Source organism: Pseudophryne corroboree, chromosome 3, assembly GCF_028390025.1.
Source record: "Pseudophryne corroboree isolate aPseCor3 chromosome 3, aPseCor3.hap2, whole genome shotgun sequence".
Classification (NCBI taxonomy): Eukaryota; Metazoa; Chordata; class Amphibia; order Anura; family Myobatrachidae; genus Pseudophryne; species Pseudophryne corroboree.
This window is the reverse complement of record NC_086446.1, coordinates 426,691,358-426,714,628: the sequence shown is the minus strand read 5'-3', so window position 1 is coordinate 426,714,628 and position 23,271 is coordinate 426,691,358. Positions and strand designations below refer to the sequence as shown.

The following is a 23,271-nucleotide window of genomic DNA, read 5'->3' as shown; positions in this document are numbered from 1 at the left end:
TTGTCTTATAAGTGTAATGCCTCTCTCTGGTATTTGCATATTGAGGTAAATAATGTTTTAAAGTGAAAATGTCACAAGGGTTCCTACATGGAACAATTTCCTACATATGAACTACAAGTAGATTCGTTACTGCATAATATTCTCCTTTTCTCCAGTTTCCTCAGTCATTTCCCATGCCTCTCACCTCCACCTCACACTCGTAGTGCGAAGAGTCCAGCAGTGTCACCCTGCAGAGTGCACTTTTGGGTTTCTTGGAAAGTTTCTGTGGTGATCTCTGAGTATGGGAAGGTGTTGTTCTGTCTGGCGCTGCATCAAGCCTCTCGTCATCCTAGGGTTCACATTGAGATAGAAATGGTCTAATGAAACCTTCAGGTGACAGTAGAACCAACAGTGGGCATAAAGATTCTGTACAGTAACCTTGTAGTTTAAAAATCAACAATGCTGTAATAACAGTCTGCAATGAACAGTTGACCACTGTGACAAATATAAATACAAAAAGGAAGACAAGACTGTAACATAATTAGGAACCTGCTGATAACAGTTGTGACAATTAAGGTCAACAAGTATAAATGGCTGAAGCAAACAACTGTGACCCACTTTCCATCAGGTGGATTCCTTTATTGTGCATTGCTTCATCCGCAAATCATTCATGGAGCAAAATGGTACTTTATGCATGAGCCCAAACAGGGAAGATTAATAAGGACGTGTAAAGTCCAGTTTGTGGGCAAGTGTGTTATTATATAGTTGTTGAAGTTTTAAAAATGGATTTTGCCCCAACGTTTATACAGAATGCAGTTCACTCGTTCCCAGTGAGAACATTTCTGCACAAATATGTACTTATCTATTTACTACTCTAGAACATACAGTTGAGATCTGATTTTATACTCACTTCTACAGGTCTTCGTGAATTCTCATTAGCTCCTGGCCGGTCCACGTTATTAGCAGGTGTTTGTGGGGTGTCAGTTGGGAGTAGCGCAGGATTATGTACTCCATCTTGGGCAGGTCCATCTGGTCCAGAATTGAGTTCAGTTTCAGCCCCCACCTCTGTGGTCATAATGACTCCTCAAACTATTGCAGGCTGGGAAAAAGGGAAAAGTTGATCATTTATTAATCACTGTACATAATGTATAGAACTCATGCTGAGCCAGTTACCAGTTGTCAGTCATATGATAGTAGTTTTCACACCAGTCCTCATCCACCAGTGGCAGAGTATCTGAGCATCCTTGTTTAAATTTAAATGGGTTATAATTATAACTACCTTATATTCATTCTCCATGTTCTGAGCATGTCCTATATTGTCTCTTACCCCAAGTTTACACATAAAAATATGTTTACACCCACACAGATGTCTCTGCATGGCTGACTGGGGGTGTGAAGGGAGAGGAGCCCCCTCCCTTTTGGCCTGATTAATGCATACTGCAGTCAGAGCATCACAGGACTGTGTGAGGCCCGTCACCTCCTATACACACGGTACAGTGTACAAGCCTCTGCACCACCCTCCCCCATTAGCTCTTTCTGCTTCCCCCATCCTTCTTCATTCACCTTCTCGTTCTTATCATCCCACCTCCCCCTCTTCTGTCTTTCTACCAATTCTTTACTCCTTCTTTCTTATCTCTGCTCACTACATCTCTGCCCCACTGTGTCACTTGCTGCATGGGAAGATGACATTCTGGCCAAAGCAAGCAGGGTGTGAGGTAAGAGAGTGGACACTACTTACACCACGACACAGATCAGGCCAGTATAAGGCAGCTGTGACAGGAGAAGGAATTACTGTGACAACAGTGTAATAAAATAAATCCTCAAAGAGCTCCTCTAAATGTAATGATGCCAGATTTAAAAAAATAAAAAATAAAATATTGTTGCAAAAGATTAACCCCTACCACAGTTGTTGCTCAGCCTCCTATATGACTTCATTTTATACCCGGCTGTATATTTCTATGGATAATAGAAGCCACAGAAAACTGTATAGCAATCATATGAAAGCACTTTGCAGGAGAAAAATGTGTTTATACAGGACAAAGAACTCTCAGTTCACCTCAAATTGCTACACCGCCGACGCTGGTAGTTCAGAGCCCCCCACTGAGCATGGATGAATTTCTTATATGAAAGGCACCAGGTTACTATTTACCTGTAAAACTTTAAACTGACTTTTGGTAGTTTTTAACCTTTTACTGTGCTGCCTACACTGCTTGCATACCAACGCCGCTTATAATACATGATGAATGCTGTAGTGATTACATCAGTAACTACCAATTACAAGGGATAAATACATATAGTCCACCTGGTGGCTGGCTATTATTTTGTTTGTTAGGTTTCATAGGATTTATGACCTCGGAGACTTATGCAACATACCTGCAAAAACTTTCATTAATCACAGGGGTTTTGAATTCTGCACAAATGCTTAAATACAGGTCATTGAGAATTTTTCATCCAAGCAAGGCATTGGAATGTTTCCAGGGCAAGAATGATCATATTCAACCACAACATTAAAGTTCAAAGGGCTAGTCCAACCATAGACGGTCAGGGCATTACAAAGTTCACAGACCTAGACCAGAAAGGAGCCTATCAGAGCACTGTAAAGTGCACGGTACAGTACAGTAACCAATAGCCAAACAGAGCATTGCAAATATCAAAGGGCAAGACTAACCAGTAGCTATTTAGAATATTACAAAGTTCCATATGGTTAGACCAAATAGTATACAATCAGAGCATTACAAAGTTCATAATGCTTGACCAACCAGTCTAGATTAACCCCTCCCTTACATGCATCTGTGCTGGGCCAATAAATTGACTGAGCATCGTCCACTCTGTGTATCACTTTTCTGAGAGGCATGTGTGAGAACAGTTGCTGGAGGATATAATGATCTTGGTAGTGCCATATTGGAGGATAGATTGGCTCTCAATGTAGAAATACATAAATATATGACCAGTGGCGTAACTAGAAATTTTTCTCCCCCAAGCCAAAAAATTCTTCGGCGCCCCCCCCACCCTTCATGCTCCATAATAGGGAGCAAGAAAGGGATAAATATGCGCGCGCCTTCGGTGCGCGCAACAAAAAAGGGGCGTGGTTTCGTTGGAATGGGCGTGGTTTCGCATAAAGGGGCGTGTCATTGCAGGAAAAGACTACCTTATACCCCAGTTTTGCAACCTGCACGCCCATACGTTGGCCACCACAGGAAAGAAAAATAATCCTGATTCATGCCCCTTACATTATTTGTAATTTTTCCTCCTTATAGTAATGCCCAGTATACATTATGCCACATACTGCAATGGCCCTTAGACATTATGCCGCACACAATAATGCACATGACACAATATGCACACACTGTAATGCCCCAGACACATTATGCCACACACCGTAATGCCTGTGACACATTATGCCACACACCGTAATGCCTGTGACACATTATGACAGGAATCGCAATGCCCGTTATACATTATGCTACACACTGCAATGCCCGATACATTATAGCACATACAATGTCTGTGACACATTATGACACACACCGCAATGTCCGTGATACATTATGCCACACACTGCAATGCCCGATACATTATAGCACATACAATGCCTGTGACACATTATGCCACACACTGCAATGACCTTGAGACATTATACCACAATGCCCGTGATATAGTATACCATACACCGTAATGCCTGTGACACATACCGCAATGACCTGCCCGTTATACCCTATGCCACACACCGCAATGCCCGTTATGTATTATGCCACACTGCAATGACCCTGAGACATTATACCACATACCACAATGCCCGTGATATAGTATACCACACACCGTAATGCCTGACACATTATGACACATACCGCAATGTCCGTGATACATTATGCCACACACTGCAATGACCCTGAGACATTATACCACATATCACAATGCCCGCGATATAGTATACCATACACCGTAATGCCTGTGACACATTATGACACACACCGCAATGTCCGTGATACATTATGCCACACACCGTAATGCCCATTACACATTAAGTCCTACAGTAAGGCTTCTAATTACTTTTCAATTACCTGCTCGTTGTCAGGGGTTTCATGCACTGGGTGTCATGCTCGTTGCCAGGGGTTTCATGCTCTTGGTTCCATGCACGGTGCCAGGGGTTTTCATGCTCAGGGTGTCATGCTCGTTGCCAGGGGTTTCATGCACTGGGTGTCATGCTCGTTGCCAGGTGTTTCATGCACTGGGTGTCATGCTCGTTGCCAGGTATTTCATGCACTGGGTGTCATGCTCGTTGCTAGGAGGTAGTCCTTGTTGCTAGGGCTGTGCTCCCAGTGCCACATATGTCCCCAGTGCCAGATATTCCCCCACGGTGCCAGGTACTCACATGCCCCAGTGCCAAATATAGCCCCTCCCCCATGTGCCAGGTACACATATACCCCCCCAGTGCCACATATGCCCCCAGTGCCAGATATTCCCCCCCAGTGCCACATATGCCCCCAGTGCCAGATATGCCCTCAGTGCCATATATTCCCCCCAGTGCCAAATATGCCCCCAGTGCCAGATATGCCCCCAGTGCCGGATATTCCCCCCCAGTGCCACATATGCCCCCAGTGCCAGATATTCCCCCCCAGTGCCAGATATGCCCCCAGTGCCACATATGACCCTAGTGCCAGATATTCCCCCCCAGTGCCACATATGCCCCCAGTGCCAGATATTCCCCCCAAAGCCAGATATCCCCCCCATGCCATATATGCCCCCAGTGCCAGATATTCCCCCCCAGTGCCATATATGCCCCCAGTGCCAGATATTCCCCCCCAGTGCCATATACCCCCCCAGTGCCATATATGCCCCCAGTGCCAGATATTCCCCCCAGTGCCAGATATTCCCCCCCAGTGCCAGATATTCCCCCCCAGTGCGATATTCCCCCCAGTGCCAGATATTCCCCCCAGTGCCATATATGTCTCCAGTGCCAGATATTTCTTCCCACCCCACCCCCCGCCGCCGCTGCCGCTTTTTGGAGGGACACGGAGGGCACAGCTCGCCTCTCCTGTGTCCCTCCTGCTGCATCATCTCCGGCGACCGCGGGTCTAATAGGGGGAAGTGCCGGTTCGTGAGCCAATTAGAGCTCACGGACGGCACTTCCCCCTATTAGACCCGCGGCCGCCGGAGATGATGCAGGAGGGACACAGGGAGGCGCTGTGCCCTCCGTGTCCCTCCAAAAAGCGGCGGAGGGAAGGAGACCACAGACTGACATGCGGACGCTCGTCCGCATGTCAGTCTGCTGTAAATCAGTAGCGCCCCCGCAGCCCCTCGCCCCCAAGCCACCGCGAGGACTGCGGGGGCAGTAGTGACGCCACTGTATATGACCCAAAGTGGTGCAATTATGTAGTGTAGGACCACCAGAGCAGAGACACCTTGACGTGGTTAGTGGCTTACCATATGTCTGCAAATGTATGTAACTGAGATCTCTGCATTTTATTATCATGTAGGGTGCAAGTTTCTTTTGCTGCCAAATTGCAGTGTGATGGGGAATTTTTTTTTTTTTTTGTCTAGATAAACCAGTAGTCAATCAGAACATTCAAACTTTCACAGGGCTAGACCTTTTTTCAAAAATGTGTATAAAGCTTTTGCAAGTACAGTATCATAAAAATAGGCCAAGGTTTTTGGTTTCAACCGTTCTTGAGACAGTTCTACCACTTTTAAAACTATTTTTTAAGGAAATTTGCAGTTGAACTTTTTTTGACATTCAGAAGTTTTTGAGATATGTTAAGTTTAAATTACAATTACTTATTGCATTTAATATAGTTTTCACTTTATTTACATATTTTAACTCTATTCGAAATTGCATGGAAACCAATATGATTCTTTGCTAGAACACCAAAAATACCACTGTCACTGAAAGTTAGTTCAGAAATGCCTAGCCCTCAAGTCTACGCATTTGCATGCTTAGCATGAAGCCACAGTTTAAAGTTTAAAAATAATCCTTCTGTCACCTCTCGTTTTAATATATTTTCTTTAACATAAATTTAAATTTCAGATCCATTATCCAGAGTAAACAAACATAAAAATAAAAAGAATAAAGTCTGCAAATTCGTCTCTGTCAACAACTCATTTTGAAGTCCCCTTATTATCTAAGGCTAAGACGTACAGTAGAAAGTTCTGTCTTTGGCTTCCCCTTTGAATTGCCACATAAAAGCAGCACTTATCGCTACAGGATGAGCTGTACGTTAATTTCAAAGTCCTGATGAAGTCCTGATGACAAAACGCGTTGGTGGAATGGTTTGTGCTTTAAAACCTTCTTTATTATGTATATGATTGTGCTTTTGGACAGCGCTTAGAAATGAACATATTATAGTTCATGCTGTGGTCATAAGTGCTGCTTTTACATATATCTGCTACTTTTTTGCAATATTTGAGGATATGAAGATTACTACACCGTGAAAGCACTTTCTTTCTTTGTTTCAATGTATTCATGATGGCCAGTACACTAGGAAGGTTACCAACCTGTGAAATAAATTAGCAATCGACAGCTACTCCTGCCTTTAGCAGGTTGCCTAGGCACGTAACATTTTATAACAAGAAACAAACCATTGACAAGAGGTCCATTTATTCTACAGCTTTAGGTGGCATATGCACATTTAGCAGACAATGGTAATATTTGGGACTGTACTGGACATACATGATTATGTTGTGGAATCATGTTACTTGGGAGAAGGCAGACAGTATACCAGTTTAAATCTCATGATTTAACTTGTTGCAAAAACTTTTTTTTTTTTAATTACATCCAAACTTATTATCAAGGAGGCAAAATCTGTGTTAATTTAGAACTAATATTCTAAACAATGATCCACCTAAACCATAGTCCCAGACATTAGCGATAAATCTAGAGGTCATTTTCGTGACACATGTCATTTTCACTTTAGCAGTATATGCGTCCATTAAGTTTTTTGGGGGAATTCAATTGTGTTGGCTGTCTAATAATCCCATCTAAACGGGACTGTTTAGACGCTCCAAACAATTGTCACTATTCAATTGTTGTTTAGCCGCACATGCATATCGCACATATTGCGCCCAAATTGACAGTGTTTAGCCATGCAAAACGGCTAAACCAATCTAAATTCCTGCTTTGGGCATCCAACTTAGATGACTTAGCGCACATTTCTCCTTGCACCTCAGGAGGCTGCGAGAAAAAATTTCATCCCCGTGGCTACTGGGCGTATAAACAATTTAATTGCTCCGTTCTGCGCCCCCTAGTCGTAGGCGTGGAGTAAAACAATTGAATCAGCACCAACGTGTTTCCATCAAAGCATAATTATCTTTAGACTTGTAATGCATGAGGCACTGGTGCCAGATTTATCATTGGCATATATAACTGATGTTGACAATCATTGACATAGCAGTTGTACATTTTGACACCAGAATTGTAAAGGCCGGCCACGTATGTGCCACTCTAGCCCCCCAATCTGAGATCCAAGTGACAGGATTGCTGCGCAATCTGATCACACACATGACCACTATGGTATACATATCCATATACATGGAATATTGGCCCTCATTCCGAGTTGTTCGCTCGGTATTTTTCATCGCATCGCAGTGAAAATCCGCTTAGTACGCATGCGCAATGTTCGCACTGCGACTGCGCCAAGTAACTTTACTATGAAGAAAGTATTTTTACTCACGGCTTTTTCTTCGCTCCGGCGATCGTAATGTGATTGACAGGAAATGGGTGTTACTGGGCGGATACACGGCGTTTCAGGGGCGTGTGGCTGAAAACGCTACCGTTTCCGGAAAAAACGCAGGAGTGGCCGGGGAAACGGTGGGAGTGCCTGGGCGAACGCTGGGTGTGTTTGTGACGTCAACCAGGAACGACAAGCACTGAAATGATCGCACAGGCAGAGTAAGTCTGGAGCTACTCTGAAACTGCTAACTCGTTTGTAATCGCAATATTGCGCGTACGTCGGTCGCAATTTTAAGAAGCTAAGATTCACTCCCAGTAGGCGGCGGCTTAGCGTGTGTAACTCTGCTACATTCGCCTTGCGAGCGAACAACTCGGAATGAGGGCCCTTAGCTAAGATCTAACTGTTCATTGCATTTGCAAAGCAGTGACATTGCTTCCAGCTTCACTGCAGCTTAATAATTCAGTCAGAAGGTGACCACAGAAGGCTTATCTCTTGCAGTTACTGGAGAGCTGTGTATGTAAATGTATGCAATAATTATGATGACATCAGTAACACTATTATTAACAGTTATTTATAAAGTGCAAACACATTCTGCAGCTACAGTACCTTGCAACTTCTGATTAGCTTGTTGCATATTGACCTCTCCAGCTATTAGTATTTTACAATCTCAATTGGACTTTGTGACGTGTGATTTGCAGGTTTTAAATTTAAATGAAAATAATTTGGTTTCATTGTATTTTTAAAAGAGCATAAGCTGTTCATAATCTGAAGTTATATATCACCAAGTTATCCTATTGTATTTTCTCAGTCTAGAATTTAATATCACACCTCTCCCCAACACACCAAAACACAGTAGTGTTTATTCTCCCCCAGCAGATACAGTATGGTAGAGGTTCCCAAACTCCGCTATTACAGTTCAAGTTTTAAGGATATCCATGCTTGAGCACAGCTGCCTTAATTAGTACCTCAGTCAATTTGATTTAACCGTCTGGACTCAAGCATAGATATCCTTAAAACCTGGGGGTATATTTACAAAGAATCATATTTGTGTCGATTTGGTGGGAGTTTCATCTCGAATTGTATCAGTCCTTTTTTTTGCAACTTTTTGAATAAATTGCAAGTAATTTACTAAGCTGTCGAGTTTTCTTCTTTTGTATTTTCCGATGTCGCTGTGTATTCGTATTCGTAATGATGGGAACTTTGCCGTCGGCGGATAACCGCAAAGTTAATTGGGGTCACCTACAAGAGTGCCTGGAGGGGGGGACCCCTTGATTTAAGGGGTCCCCACTCCTCCAGGAAACCCCGACCAGGGGTGACAAGTTGGGGGGGGGGGGGGGTAATGCCACGGCCGCAGGGACCAGTATAAAAGTGTCCCCCGGCTGTGGCATTATCGCTCTGGCTAGTGGAGCCCGGTGCTGGTTTAAAAAATACGGGGGACGCCTACGTCTTTTGTCCCCCGTATTTTTTAAACCAGGACCGGACGCAGAGCCCGGTGCTGGTTGTTTAAATATGGGGGGACTCCAGTCATTTTTCCCCCTGTATTTTTACAACCAGGACCGGCTCAGAGAGCCCGAGGCTGGTTATGCTTAGGAGGGGGGACCCCGCACAAATTTTTTCGGTGATTTTTAACCCTTTCACACCCTTCCCACAGATAAGCATGCACGGACCTCACTGATCCATGCATGCCTATCAGAATACGGATAAAAAACACCAGGTCTATTTGAAAACTGCTTTTTTTTTTACGATTTGTAACATTTCCCGGCAGTGTTTGGCTATTGACGGCAGTGATTGTGAATACGAATTCTTAGTAAATTACAGAGTTGTATAAAATAACAGGCGTGTTTGACCGATGGTGTACTCATTCGTATTTGTGAACTCTGCCGCTAAAACAAATACGAATGTCCTCATCACTGCCGAGATTTCTGTTTAGTAAATTCCCGAGATGACACTTTGAAGAAAAAAAAAACTCGGTCAAAATCGTGAGCTTAGTAAATATACCCCTGGGACTGTAATTTCGTAATTATAAAAAATCATCTGAAGCCAACCCTGATGCTCAATTTTACTGCTTTTTAACATTTGGATTTACATCAATTAAACTTGATAGGCTAAATGTTATAGCCTCCACATTGCGGGAGGTGCGGGACTTTCTGCGAGTCTGCCTGTTGTTTTAAAGCAGCAATCATTTACAAGACAAAACCCAGCTTTAAAAAAACAGGGCAGACTCGCAAAAAGTGTAGGCTTTTACATTTAGCCCTATATATTTTTCTCTAAATACACCTAAATCTTTGAGGAGCTGTTCTCTTCTTCTGTCAGTTATCAATATGAACATTCACAGCCATTTTATAACACACTGCATAGTGCATACATAGTTGGACTACCCCAAGTTTTAAGTCCCAAGTTTTAAAGATGTGTCCCTTTAATTTTTTTAAGTACTTTGTAATATCTTTTTTTTTCAGTACTGCCTGGTGCATGCCAGTGATTTGGAAAGAAGTGGACCCTTACTTTAGTCAAGTATTATATTCGTGGCTGGTACACTCAGAATTGCTACTGCCTGACTATTTGGTATGGCTGTGCTGTGAGTAATCAGTCTCTGCTGAGTAAAATGGTACTCAGGGCCTAATTCAAGGTTGATTGCAGAACAACATTTTCCTCTAATGAGCAAAACCATGGGGGTAATTCCAAGTTGATCGCAGCAGGAATTTTGTTAGCAATTGGGCAAAACCATGGCCCTCATTCCGAGTTGATCGGTCGCAAGGCGAATTTAGCAGAGTTACACACGCTAAGCCGCCGCCTACTGGGAGTGAATCTTAGCTTCTTAAAATTGCGACCGATGTATGCGCAATATTGCGATTACTAACTACTTAGCAGTTTCTGAGTAGCTCCAGACTTACTCTGCCTGTGCGATCAGTTCAGTGCTTGTCGTTCCTGGTTGACGTCACAAACACACCCAGCGTTCGCCCAGGCACTCCCACCGTTTCCCCGGCCACTCCTGCGTTTTTTCCGGAAACGGTAGCGTTTTCAGCCACACGCCCCTGAAACGCCGTGTTTCCGCCCAGTAACACCCATTTCCTGTCAATCACATTACGATCGCCGGAGCGAAGAAAAAGCCGTGAGTAAAATTACTTTCTTCATAGTAAAGTTACTTGGCGCAGTCGCAGTGCGAACATTGCGCATGCGTACTAAGCGGATTTTCACTGCGATGCGATGAAAAATACCGAGCGAACAACTCGGAATGAGGGCCCATGTGCACTGCAGGGGAGGCAGATTTAACATGTGCGGAGAGAGTTAGATTTAGGTGGGGTGTGTTCAATCTGCAATCTAATTTGCAGTGTAAAAATAAAGCAGCCAGTATTTACCCTGCACAGAAACAAAATAACCCACCCAAATCTAACTCTCTCTGCACATGTTATATCTGCCACCCCCGCAGTGCACATGGTTTTGCCCAACTGCTAACAAAATTCCTGCTGCGATCAACTTGGAATTACCCCCTATGTGTACTGCAGGGAGGGCAGATATAACATGTGCAGAGAGAGTTAGATTTGGTGGGGTGTGTTCAAACTGAAATCTAAATTGCAGTGTAAAAATAAAGCAACCAGTATTTACCCTGCACAGTCAGTGCCAAATTAAGGTCCACATAGGCCTGGAGCTGAAATTTATAAAGGGCCTATTGTGTGCCGCCACCGGGCGTGTGATCGCCGCACAGAAGTTCTCCCTGTGTGTCCAGGGTGGTGTGGTGGCATACTACATCACTGCACTACAGTACCTCCCCACATTACATATCTTCACTATACTACATCTCTGCACTATATCACTCCTACATCTCTGCACAACATGCCTGCACTATATCACTTCGCTACCCCCCCACCCTACATCCCAGCACTATACATACCCAAACTACCTCCCAACACTACACCTCTATACTATATTCCTGAACCACCTCCCTATACTACATCTCATCACTATACCACTACGCTACCACTCCACACTACATCTCTGTACCATATCACTGCACTACCACCCCACACTACATCACTCTGCTACATCCTCACACTACATCTCTGCACCATCTCACTGCACTACCATCTCACACTACATTGCTACGCTACCGTCCCACGCCTCATCTCTGCACCATATCACTGCACTACCAACCCACACTACATCGCTACGCTACCTCCTCACACCACATCTCCGCACTACAGTATATCACTGCACTACTTACCCATACTACACCTCCGCACTATATCACTGGACTTACCACCCCACACTACATCACTACGCTACCACCCCACACTACACCTCAACACTATACTACACTACCTCCCAACACTACATCACTATGCTACCTTCCCACACTACATCTCAGCACTATGGGGTCTATTTACTAAGCCTGGGATGGAGATAAAGTCGACGGAGATAACGTCTCAGCTAATCGGCTCCTAACTGCCATTTCACAGGCTGGGTTTGAAAAATGACAGTTAGTAGCTGATTGGCTGGTACTTTATCTCCATCCAAGACTTAGTAAATAGACCCCTATATCTCAGCACTAACTCTCCACTCTACATCACTACACTCTCTCCCTCACACTGCATAATTGCACTACTTCACCACAATACATCACTATACACAACACGCCACTGCCTCCCCACAAAATTTTTATTTTTATCTTTGCTCTGGTCTTTGCGTGCAGAGCAGCTCTGGAGGAGAAGTTTACAGTGACGCAATCCAGGTAGCATAAGGGGTAAGAAGGGGTGGGCCCCTGAGGATGGGGATGGGAGGGACTACTTTGGGTGTCTGCTTACTCACTACAGTGCATCAACCCATGGGTGGCTGACTTTTAAGCCCCATACACACTAAACAATATGACCAATGAACGATATTGGTGAATGATTTCCCTTCAGCTTCCAAACATACTTGATAAAAGACATTGTGCATACACACTGAATGATTTTTCAAACGATATGAACGATGAACGATATTGCTAGCATCGTCATGGACACTAATGGTGGCTAATTTAAATAATGGGCTGGCATTACAGAGTGGCTATTATGATGAATATCGTTCATATCGTCCATGGCTCATCGTTCACCGCGTACACACTGAACGATATACACTTTTACGTGAAAGATATAGGCAACATTTAACTGCAAGTTCAGAAGACTGAAACCCTAGCTGATGAAGGGCGTGGGCGCGCATCGTTCATTGGATACACACTGGACTATATTGTGAACGATATCGCTCATAAAGCTCACAAGGACTGATATAGTTCACAATATCTTCTAGTGTGTATGGGCCTTTAGGCATGTGCACATGCCTATTCTCAATTCCCAATCTATACCAGCCTCCTGGGGGCCCCGGGCCACTGATGACTGTCACTCTGTGCCCATGTAAAGTGACTTTTTGTGGAGCAGCTCCCAAAATTTCCCCAACAATAAAAACAGTGCTCTGTACCTGCTGGATACTGTGTTGGGTACAGTGCGGAATATATTGGGACACACAGTTAAATATTGAGTCAGTTACAGTGTGGGTCACACAGTGTGGGTCAGGTACAGTGCAGGACGGATACAGTGCAGGTTAAAGAGCGGGTCGGATACATTGCAGTAAGCAGAGCCGGCGCTTCCATTAGGCAGCTGCCTATTGGCGTCAGCACATGAAGGACGGCTCTGCGTGCACCAAAATAAAAAAAAAGTAGTGAGGCACCCGCTCTCTAGTCATTTGCAGGAGCTGTTCCCTTCTCCCCCTGCTGCGTCGCTCGCCCCCCCTTCCCCATGAACAGGGGTGGCACCTTCACTCAGGGCAGAAGGGGCTTCCCCCAACACTGGCGACCCATCCCCAGCACATCCTGACTGGCGGCGGCGATGTGGGCTGATTATCCTGTGGATCTGCACGCTGCTGTCTCCCTGCACGGTGCTTGTAGCAGAGGCACTGCGGACATGTTGCCCGAACAAGAGCACCTCTACCTGCTCTACCAAGCCCTGATGCCGGCACCAGGAAACAGACCAAGGTGAGTGAGCGGGAGACGGGAGACGGGAGAGCAGAGAGCAGAAAGGGAGAGAGGAGGCAGGCTGTTCCATTAGGAGGCTTCCCCTGTGTCCGGCTCCTATCTCTCTCTGTCCTGACAGAGGCCCACGTTTTAGAGATCCCCAGTTTGCTATCACCGCTGATACGCCTGACACTGGCTCCTAACCCTGTGCGTTAAAACTGTGGAGTGCGGATTGCACCCAGTGACTTTGTGCTGCCCTGTGCAAGGTGTCCATCGACGTCCCAAGTCACTGTGTGACTGTGTGTCCCATAATTATAGGTACCGCCAGCCTAACCCTCTCCTCCACTTCTACAGCCTTTCTCCAACCTCCCCCCATTGCCTACACTAACCTCCCCTCCCGCAGCCTAACCCTAACCCTCCCCTCCCCGCAGCCTAACCCTAACCTCCCCTCCCTGCAGCCTAACCTCCCCTCCCCGCAGCCTAACCCTAACCTCCCCTCCCTGCAGCCTAACCCTAACCTCCCCTCCCCGCAACCTAACCCTTATCTCCCCTCCCATAGCCTAACCCTAATCTCCCCTCCCTGCAGCTTAACCTCTCATCCCATAGCCTAACCCTAACCTCCCCTCCCTGCAGCCTAACCTCCCCTCCCTGCAGTCTAACCCTAATCTCCCCTCCCTGCAGCCTAACCATAACCTCCCCTTCCTGCAGCCTAACCCTAACCTCACCGCAGCCTAGCCCTAACCTCCCCCCCGCATTCTAACCCTAACCTCCCCTCACCGCAGCCTAACCCTAACCCCCCCCGCATTCTAACCCTAACCTCCTCTCACTGCAGCCTAACCCTAACCTCCCCTCCCCGCAACCTAACCCTAACGTCCCCTCCCTGTAGCCTAACTCTAACCTCCCCAAGTGCTTGTCCCTAACCTCTTTCCCTGCAGCCTAACCCTAACCTCCCCTCCCATAGCCTAAATGGCCCAGTCCAGAATTAGGTAGAGGAAGAAGATCGCCACGCAGAAAGCACTGCCGAGCACCGTGATCTGCCGGCTCAGCTTCACGATCCTTGTCAGCACCAGCACAAATCTGCTGACACCGCAGCCCAGGTCACACTGACAAGCTCTCCCCGAACGTGCACATAGTAACACCTGATATAAATTGTAAAGCGGCGCAGTGTGCGATGGTGAGCAGGTAGGGGAGGCTGTAGGTCTCAGGCGGCGATTGGATGAGATCTCTGCTAGCGGTGACAGACACCGAGAAATGTTACTGGCTGCACAGCATATCCTGCAGCACCTGCACATTTTTAAAAACAGGGTCACAAAATGCCTGTAGTGCATGTTTTGTGATTACTGAATCTCTCACATCACATGCTTGCCTTCCTTTCTAATCTCTTACATAGAGTATTTATCTTTATTTACTTACTTCTTTTCTAACATACCTTAATCACTTACTTTACTGTCTGTCTGTACATTACTCTTCTTTACCTGTACTCATGTCTTACCTACATTCCTTCTTTATTCTCCCTCCCTTGCTACTTCTCTCTCCTTACCTTTTCCTGCCTCAGTATTGCATGTGACAACAAGACTGCAGCAGTGCTGGCCCCACCCCTTTCACGATGTCATGAAATGGGCGGGGCTTGCAGTACGAGGAGGAAGTGCTGCATAGCCCTAAGCCCAGCCACTGGGAGAATGGAGAACCAGCACGGGCTGCAGCATCAGTGGTACAAGCTGTGCTGGGTTCTGTTACCAAACGCTGCCTGATCGGAGCTAAGCTCCGATCGCGGCAGCAATCCAGTGAAGAGGTGAGTGCAGGCCACTGTGGGGACATAGCAATGCAGACAGTGTTTCTTTCCTGTAAACACTGGCTGCTTTGCAGGGAAGCCTGTGGGCCTATTTTCAATGGGGGGCCTGGAGCTGCAGCTCCATCCGCCCCATTGTTAATCCGGCCCTGTGCACAGTAACAATATAACCCATCCAAATCTAACTCTCTCTGCATTTGTTATATCTGACACACCTGCAGTGCACATGGTTTTGCCCATTAGAGGAAAATGTTGTTTTGCAATCAACCTTGAATTAGGCCCTCAGAAAAGAGATTTGTGGGATAAGAGAGGAGCTAGATTCTCTGAAAGAAACAGGACTACTTACAGATATAGCCGCACCCATTGTTACAGCGATGAGTACCCACTTGCACATGCATCGCGACAATGTCATGCTGCCCCCTAGGTAATGCACTGTCTATGGGCCGCGAATGTGAATATACGCATGTGCCCTTAAACGTGCACACTTTCCTGGGAAGTCTAGTCGCGGGTGTGAATAACCACACAATAGATGAGAGTGGCTACATCTGTAACTTGCTGCTTTGCTTAAAAAAACTGGTAATAGACTGTTTTTTAAAGTAGTGTCAGGTGATAGAACATTTGTCAAAACGTGATTAAGAGGTAGACGCCATGGCTGCATCTTTTAGCGGCCACCCGTGTTCCTTTATTCAAATGCAGCTACGCAGCCCTTCCTTTAGTGTACATCTGTGCGTATGAATGTGCAAGGACTGGGGCACACACTTTGAGCACCTACAGTATATATGCTGTAAAAATTGCCTGGAATGTAGAAGCTTGCAGCAGCTCTATGTTATGTGCACATTTTCCGCCTGCAATTTGAACGAAGAAGCATCTGCGGGCCTGATTCACAGATGAACGCGACTGCATTTGCAGCTGTGAATTCGTATGCAGCACCTGTGTGAAAATATGCAAATGTCGATACGTCCGGCAACGACTTTGCAAATTCCAGTGGCTGTGCACAAAGACGTTGCATTCGTCGCAGATCAGTCGATTATCAGAGTTCTAAGTATCCCCAGGGTCGTGCAGCATGACCGCAGGTGCGGACCCACTATAACTGCACATGGCATCAAAGCCACAAGCAGTATCACCCCCTCCCCCAAAATGGTCACGTCACACCTGCGCTTTAACTGCCACTTCCATGTTACCTCCCCCAAACAGTCCCCCATTGTCAATCACTTTGCCAATAAATTCTCTCTGCGACCGCCGATGCAATACTATCTCAGCTGCAAAACAATTGGGTTTGCAAACATCTGCGAATTAGGCCCTGTGTATGCAAACAGCTTAGCGACACACTGGCGACACTGCCATGAAACACCCATAAGATGGACCATTTTGTGCATCTTTAAAGCCACATCCCAGAAACACCCTGCACTTTTCCAAGACATTCTCAATCATTACTGCTCCATAGTGCGTACAGTCGGGATCCTGAACGCCGGGATCCCAACAGGTGGTATACTGACCACATCCCCCTAGATGAGCTGCTATGTCTGCTATGTAATAATCTGGCCACACATTTCTTCTAATAAGTAGCCCCTCTTCATACAAAGGGCTGGATTTACTGAGCAGCAGTTGAAACTCAGCCGTTTGGATGCCAAAATTTATATTAGCAATATAGTATATTCAAAACCAGGCATGCTTTATATGTAATATTATTATCATTTTATTTTTCTAGGTCCAAACCGCCAAGATTTGGTAGCTTTGCTTTCATTAGTTCATATAATAAATCTGCATGTGAATCTATTATCCACAATAGATGCGCTTCCACCTTTACTCTACTTTCCATGTGTTCCATAGCATAAATATACTATTGATATTATTTTATGTCCAATCTTTTCGTGCACTATCCTCTTTTACAGACAGTTGTATTGCAAATTGCAACATTTTGACAGAAAATGATGTTTCTGTTACCTGTTTCACATTCATTCATTACAGCTCTGTAGTTTCACTAGTTGCTTTTGTCAGAACCCAAGTACTGGGAGCCCACGTCATTTAAACCGACCTTAATGATCATGTTGCAAAACTAGTGTGTACTACTAATAACTGTTCCCATTAATCACCATGCACAAAGATAGGCTTTGTTGAATAATAATAATTCACTGCTTGTCTCCTGCTAAATCACAAGGTAGAGGTAAGTGTAACTCCTACCATGACCCTAAAAGACACTGTATAGGACTTTGGGGAGTGGTAGGTAGAAGGACCTACACTGGGTGTAGAGTAGACACAGCCACTGGATAGTGCTTTACCAAAGAACATATCTGATACTAGCCGGTGCCTCCCCAGCCATTAACCTCACCGCACCTCACTGCTAGGTGATGAGGATGGGAGCAAAATAATAAACATATTGTAAACTGAAAGATGCAAACTGTGTTTCACTCAGGGGCCCATTTATTAATAATCACATTTGCAATGCGATCTGGGTGCAATATTAGTGTCCAAAATCACATTGTAATATGAGATTATACCGCTGGAATGTCTGAAGAGGCACACGCAGGGAACAGATGCGATGTGTTCACTTCAGTTCCGGGACTCCTGTGCATGGGCGGTCTGCTGACCACACATGAGCGGCTGCCATTGCTGAAGAGGGTTCTGGGTGAACCCTCTGCCAGATACTTTTGCGATCTGTAGCCCATTGGCTTCATCGGGCTAATGCTGTCTTCAATGACGTTAGCAGCGGAGCCACTCTCTGGAATGCAACTACTCCCTTTTTTAGTTTATTTATTTAGTCTCTGCAAGCTATAGAAATTTACATATGTAACATTCTGTGTGACTTCAACCAGTACAGCAGTAAGGTGTACAGTGCTGCGTTGAGAGCAATAACCAATGTTGTGATATCTGTTGTAGACGCAGGAGGTGTGGTTTTAAAATGTATTACCCCTTCCCTCAGATCCACGCTCTTCATACCTTTTATGAAATATAATCATGACTTTTATGCGCAACTGAAAATGGTGCGCTTCGTGAGCTGTTGGCATGCCCCTAATCCAGAGGCGTCACTCACTCTAATTACACTCGGTGCGGCCGCTGCTGCGAAGGTGGCGTGGATTCACAGGGTGGGTGGAGCTTCATGTGAGGGCGGGGCTATACATCCCAAACCCATTTTCGTCACTCTGGGGTCTGGGAGATGCGGCCTGCCCCCGGAGACTGGTGTACTTGCTATGCTGGCTTCTACAGGGTGAGAGGAGCCGGGTTACTGCACGTAATGTTACAGTGCAGCACCCGGCTCCTGTCACTGAGCAGGAGCTGCCACTTTGGTGTCACCTCTCGGTGGGTGACACCCAGGTGCGGACAGCACCCCCCCACGTGACGCCACTGCTCCAATCCCTCTCTCCATGGAATAGACACTGCACCCAGGGGCACGGAATCTATTCACCGGTTGCTCTGCAAAGCAGAGAAGCTGGGGGGAGGGGGTATTTCAACCTCCCCCACCGTGGGACACTGTGGCCTGCGGGTGGAACAGTGGTACAGTGCTTGAAAAGCGGGACTGTCCCACCAAAATCGCGAGGCAAGCTTTTAATTGCAGTATATTTCCATGGTCCAACTCCACCGCATGTCAATCAGAAATGATTGTATCCTACTATTATAATGATTTTCAAGCTAGCATGCCAGCAAAATGGCACTTTTTGGGCTGGTCATTCCAATACATACTTACCGACTTCTGGGCTGCTCTCTCCGGGAGAGAGCAGCCCGTCGGCTCAGCAGGGGGGGCTGGCAGTCAGGTGACGCGCAAGGGGGGCGGGCCGGAGGCGGAACGGGGGCGGGCCAGAGGCGGAACGGGGCGGGCCGGGCGTGGCTTCTGGATCGCGTCATTTAATCCACGCCCCCCGCTGTGTAATGCCGCGATTACCGGCATTATACAGCAGGGGGCGTGGTTACGATGACGCGATTCAACAAGAATCGCGTCATCGCCTGCCCGGACCGCCCACTTTACTCGTTAAGTGGGCGGCGGGCAGGGGGTGACCCTCGTAAATCGGGAGACTTGCCTGCTCTTCCGGGGGGCCGGGAGGGTCGCCCGTTTTTCGGGAGCCTCCCGGCCATTCCGGGAGGGTAGGCAAGTATGTTCCAATAGTAATATCAGTAATAATTATGCACAAATTATAACTTTTATTTTAAGACTTTCCAGAAAATAGCATCAGTTTGCTTATTTCTCCTCACAAAACTATCTACCAAAAATGACCACTGACATTACAAAACAGTGAATTAATAGCAAATGTGTGTGTGTGTGTGTGTGTGTGTGTGTGTGTGTGTGTGTGTGTGTGTGTGTGTGTGTGTGTGTCTATATATATATATATATATATATAAAAGTATTCATGCTAGACTGTTTTAGCAGGGCGCCGCGCCCTGCCCGATTTTTTAAGGGCAAAATCCTCCCTGCCCTTTCTATGGCGCCCTGCTAAAACAGCCATCCACTTCCTGCCCTCCCAGCGGCATCCATTCACGCTGCGGGAGAGAGCTTGGGGGAAGCCAAGCACCTCTGTAGGTGCTGGGCACACCCCCAACAGTGACGCCGCTGGCCGCCAACGCCCCCTGTAGTAACGTCTGTGGGCCGCACCGCCCACTTAAATGACGATGAATGGCCATGCCTCCTATTTTGCATGGCCATGCCCCCTTTTCGGGCAAGCCCCCTTTTCCAAATCTAAAGGCCCATACACACTGGGCGATTTTGAGCTGAAAGCAGCTCACTTTTGGTGTGTTGAGCCGCCCGCTGATGCGCACTCCCGCTTCACCGCTGGCGGCCGCCGTTCATCTACTGGTATTACCAGTAGATGAACGGCGGGGTGAGCGGCTTTCCATAGCGTCCTGCTATTGAAAGCCGTTCACCCCCGCTGACATCAATGGGCAGCGGGGAAAAGCGCTCAGTGTGTATGCACTGAGCGCTTTTCAGCCCAGCGATGTCAGCGATCATCGCTGTGCATACACGCTGGGCAAAAACGCACAGTGTGTATGCACCTTTACTCTCTCCGCAAATGTTATACCCGCCACACCTGCAGTGCACATGGTTTTGCCCAACTGCTAACAAATTTGCTGCTGCGATCAACTCTGAATTACCCCCGATAACCACTAAGAAGCCATATCATTTGAAAGAGGAGACGAGGGTGCCAATGAGTTGAGGGTACTCTTGGATATGTGGGTGCCAGGAGAGAGAGAGCAAGAGAAAGATCACAGTAAATATTTCCTTACATTAATTTTATTTGCACACTTGTAGCAATTAACAAAACAAAGAAAAGAAAAATAGAAAATAGAAAAAAAGCGGAAATGTTACAGAACATAAATGAAAACAAAAGCCACATTCTATTTACAATGGAAAGTTACACACTATAGTTATCATAGACATAACATTGGTTATAGTAACAATTTACTATTGTACGTAAAATAATGGAACATACGATGTGAACTCAAGGACAGGTTAGTGATTTCATTAGCACAAGACTGATCGATCAAAGAACATTTGTTCCTCCTGTAGTAAAAATACACTATTATTTAAAAACTGGCAAACTTATAATATTATAATATTTAAGGAAAGAATTTCCCTCATACCAGGTTCAAGGCCAGCAGGGCACTTTCATTGCTATAGCTTAATGCGTGATTGTGAAGAAACAGAACAGGATTTTTTTCATCCAAATGGAACACAGCTCAATAGACAGTAGGTGTAGGAATTTCCAAAATGGGTCTGATTTGGAAGCTATAGGTGCAGTTTGGAGGGAGATCAGGGGTTTGATCTATTTAATTTCATATCAGGAATGCTGTAAAGTTTTGTAACTCTACCAACACCTCAATATAGAAAATGTCTAAAAAGTTTGTAAAAGTTTTGTTGTTTGCCTAAAGCTGTTTAATGTGTTGATCCAAAGTCACTTAAATTTTAGTGTTATAAATATGTGTGATTGGCAGATGCGCATAGTTTAAGCCATAGGCGCATTACTATCATTTGGCATAGCAAATAACCGACTTTTACACAGCTATGAGTGTATACACCCGTGCCTTACATTGATAAGCATTAATCATAACAGGACGAGGTTATGTGACCGGCGGTCACAATACCTCCACCAGGATCCCGCACGCTCAATAGCCCGCTGGTTGACATGCCAACCAACAGGGACTATTCCCACTTGTGGGTGTCCACTGTCCACGACACCCATAGAGTGAGAACAGGACCTGTGGCGAGCGCAGAGAGCCGCCGAGCCCCCCTGCCGAGACCGAAACCCAACCCATCATATAGTGGGACTGTTTATCCATTGTAATCAATGTGTTCCATTTAATTTTACAATACACATATTTTAAAAAATACATGTGTTTATTTGTATTCTCTGTATGTAATCTAAACCAAGCTGTATTAATCAGTATTGTCATCAGTAGCAGCATTCAGTGGTGCATACAATAAAGTAAGTGCATTTCTGTAGTGTGATGCTTACAACAGCAACTCAACAGTTCCTGAAATGAAGATACAAAGGATCTGCAGCCTTAATGGACTGGTCTTCTGGTGTATTGCTTTTAGAAAATGCCATGTTAAGCCACCATCAAGGATCATACGTAATAATATAATATGTTTAAAAAGGTTAGATAACATTGATGAGACATCTCATAGGTAACACTGCCCTGGAACCACTGCTATTATCACAACAGAAAAGGTTGGATGCACTGACTGAAATGACAGTAGCTCCTGATTGGACAAGTGCTGCAGCCTTACAGCCAATCACAAGCCATCTTTAATTTTCTGCCATGGCATCAAGACATGGAGCTTTTGGACAGGGCTCCTGTAGTTCCCCTGCTGTATTGTCACCTACAACATTCTGTCAAACACCACTGCAGAATATATTAATATCATTTAACTATGTAGCTTCAAACTCGCCTTTTACAATACAATCTCAAACAGATGTCAATCTCTTAAGTGTACGGCAACTTGCCTTCCTGAGCCTGTACTGCTTTGCGTTGTCACATAACTGGCCTATTGTAAAGATGGCTGATTATTTTCCTCCACAGGCACAGCTGTCAGATTATAAAATAAATACAAAGTGCTCTAAAATAGTAATAAATATAAGCCATGGTGGTTAAAAAATATATAACAATTTATTATACTGCATAAAAATCTAAAAATCAACAGTTTATGTATCCTACAGAATTATGCTTTAATTGATATAAATGCAATTAATATCCACATACTTGCGTGTAAAAAAAAACCCAAAACACAGAGATTACATTATAATGGACTTTGGGCCTTATTCAGGTTTGTTAGCAAACCAAAAAAGTACACTAATGACCAAAACCATGTTACACTGCAGATGGGGCAGATATAACATGTGCAGAGAGAGGTAGATTTGGGTGGGGTGTGTTCAAACTGAAATCTAAATTGCAGTGAAAAAATAAAGCAGACAGTTATTACCCTGCACAGAAACAATATAACACACTCAAATCTAACTCTCTCTGTACATGTTATATCTGCCACACCTGCAGTGCACATGGTTTTGCCCATTAGTGTGCTTTTTTGTTTTGCTAACAAACCTGAATAACCCCCTTATTAATAAAAACTGAGAAATTAAATAATTTCAACACATTAAAAAAATGAATAGATGTCAACAAAATTTCCAACTGATACGTAACAATTACAAACAAATTGCTCTTCACCAGTTCAAACAACTATGAATGCTGTACTACAAGTCAGAGACGCCCACAATATGGCTGCCGGAAGATAATCCTCCAACCCCCCTACACCTCCAGATCCTCCACCCGTGCCAATCACTGCTGGTGATCAGGCCATCCAGCGATACCCCCCTCCCCCACCACACTCTCTGCAGCCGACAAGTGAAATGTAAGCCTAGCGCTGTCTCCAC

General features: G+C 45.4%; 1 protein-coding gene across 7 annotated transcripts in view; it reads right to left on the bottom strand.

Annotated features, from left to right (window-relative positions):
* Positions 1 to 23,271, bottom strand: part of EPB41L1 (erythrocyte membrane protein band 4.1 like 1) — a 233,597-nt gene that overhangs the window by 122,758 nt on the left and 87,568 nt on the right. For all 7 annotated transcript variants that reach the window (XM_063960309.1, XM_063960307.1, XM_063960311.1 and 4 more), the window contains 2 exons: positions 890 to 1,078; positions 185 to 328 (listed from right to left, as the gene is read on the bottom strand). In XM_063960309.1, coding sequence (XP_063816379.1) covers positions 185 to 328; positions 890 to 1,054 — 309 coding nt within the window. In that variant the 5' untranslated portion in view covers positions 1,055 to 1,078. The remainder of the gene's footprint in view (positions 1 to 184; positions 329 to 889; positions 1,079 to 23,271) is intronic.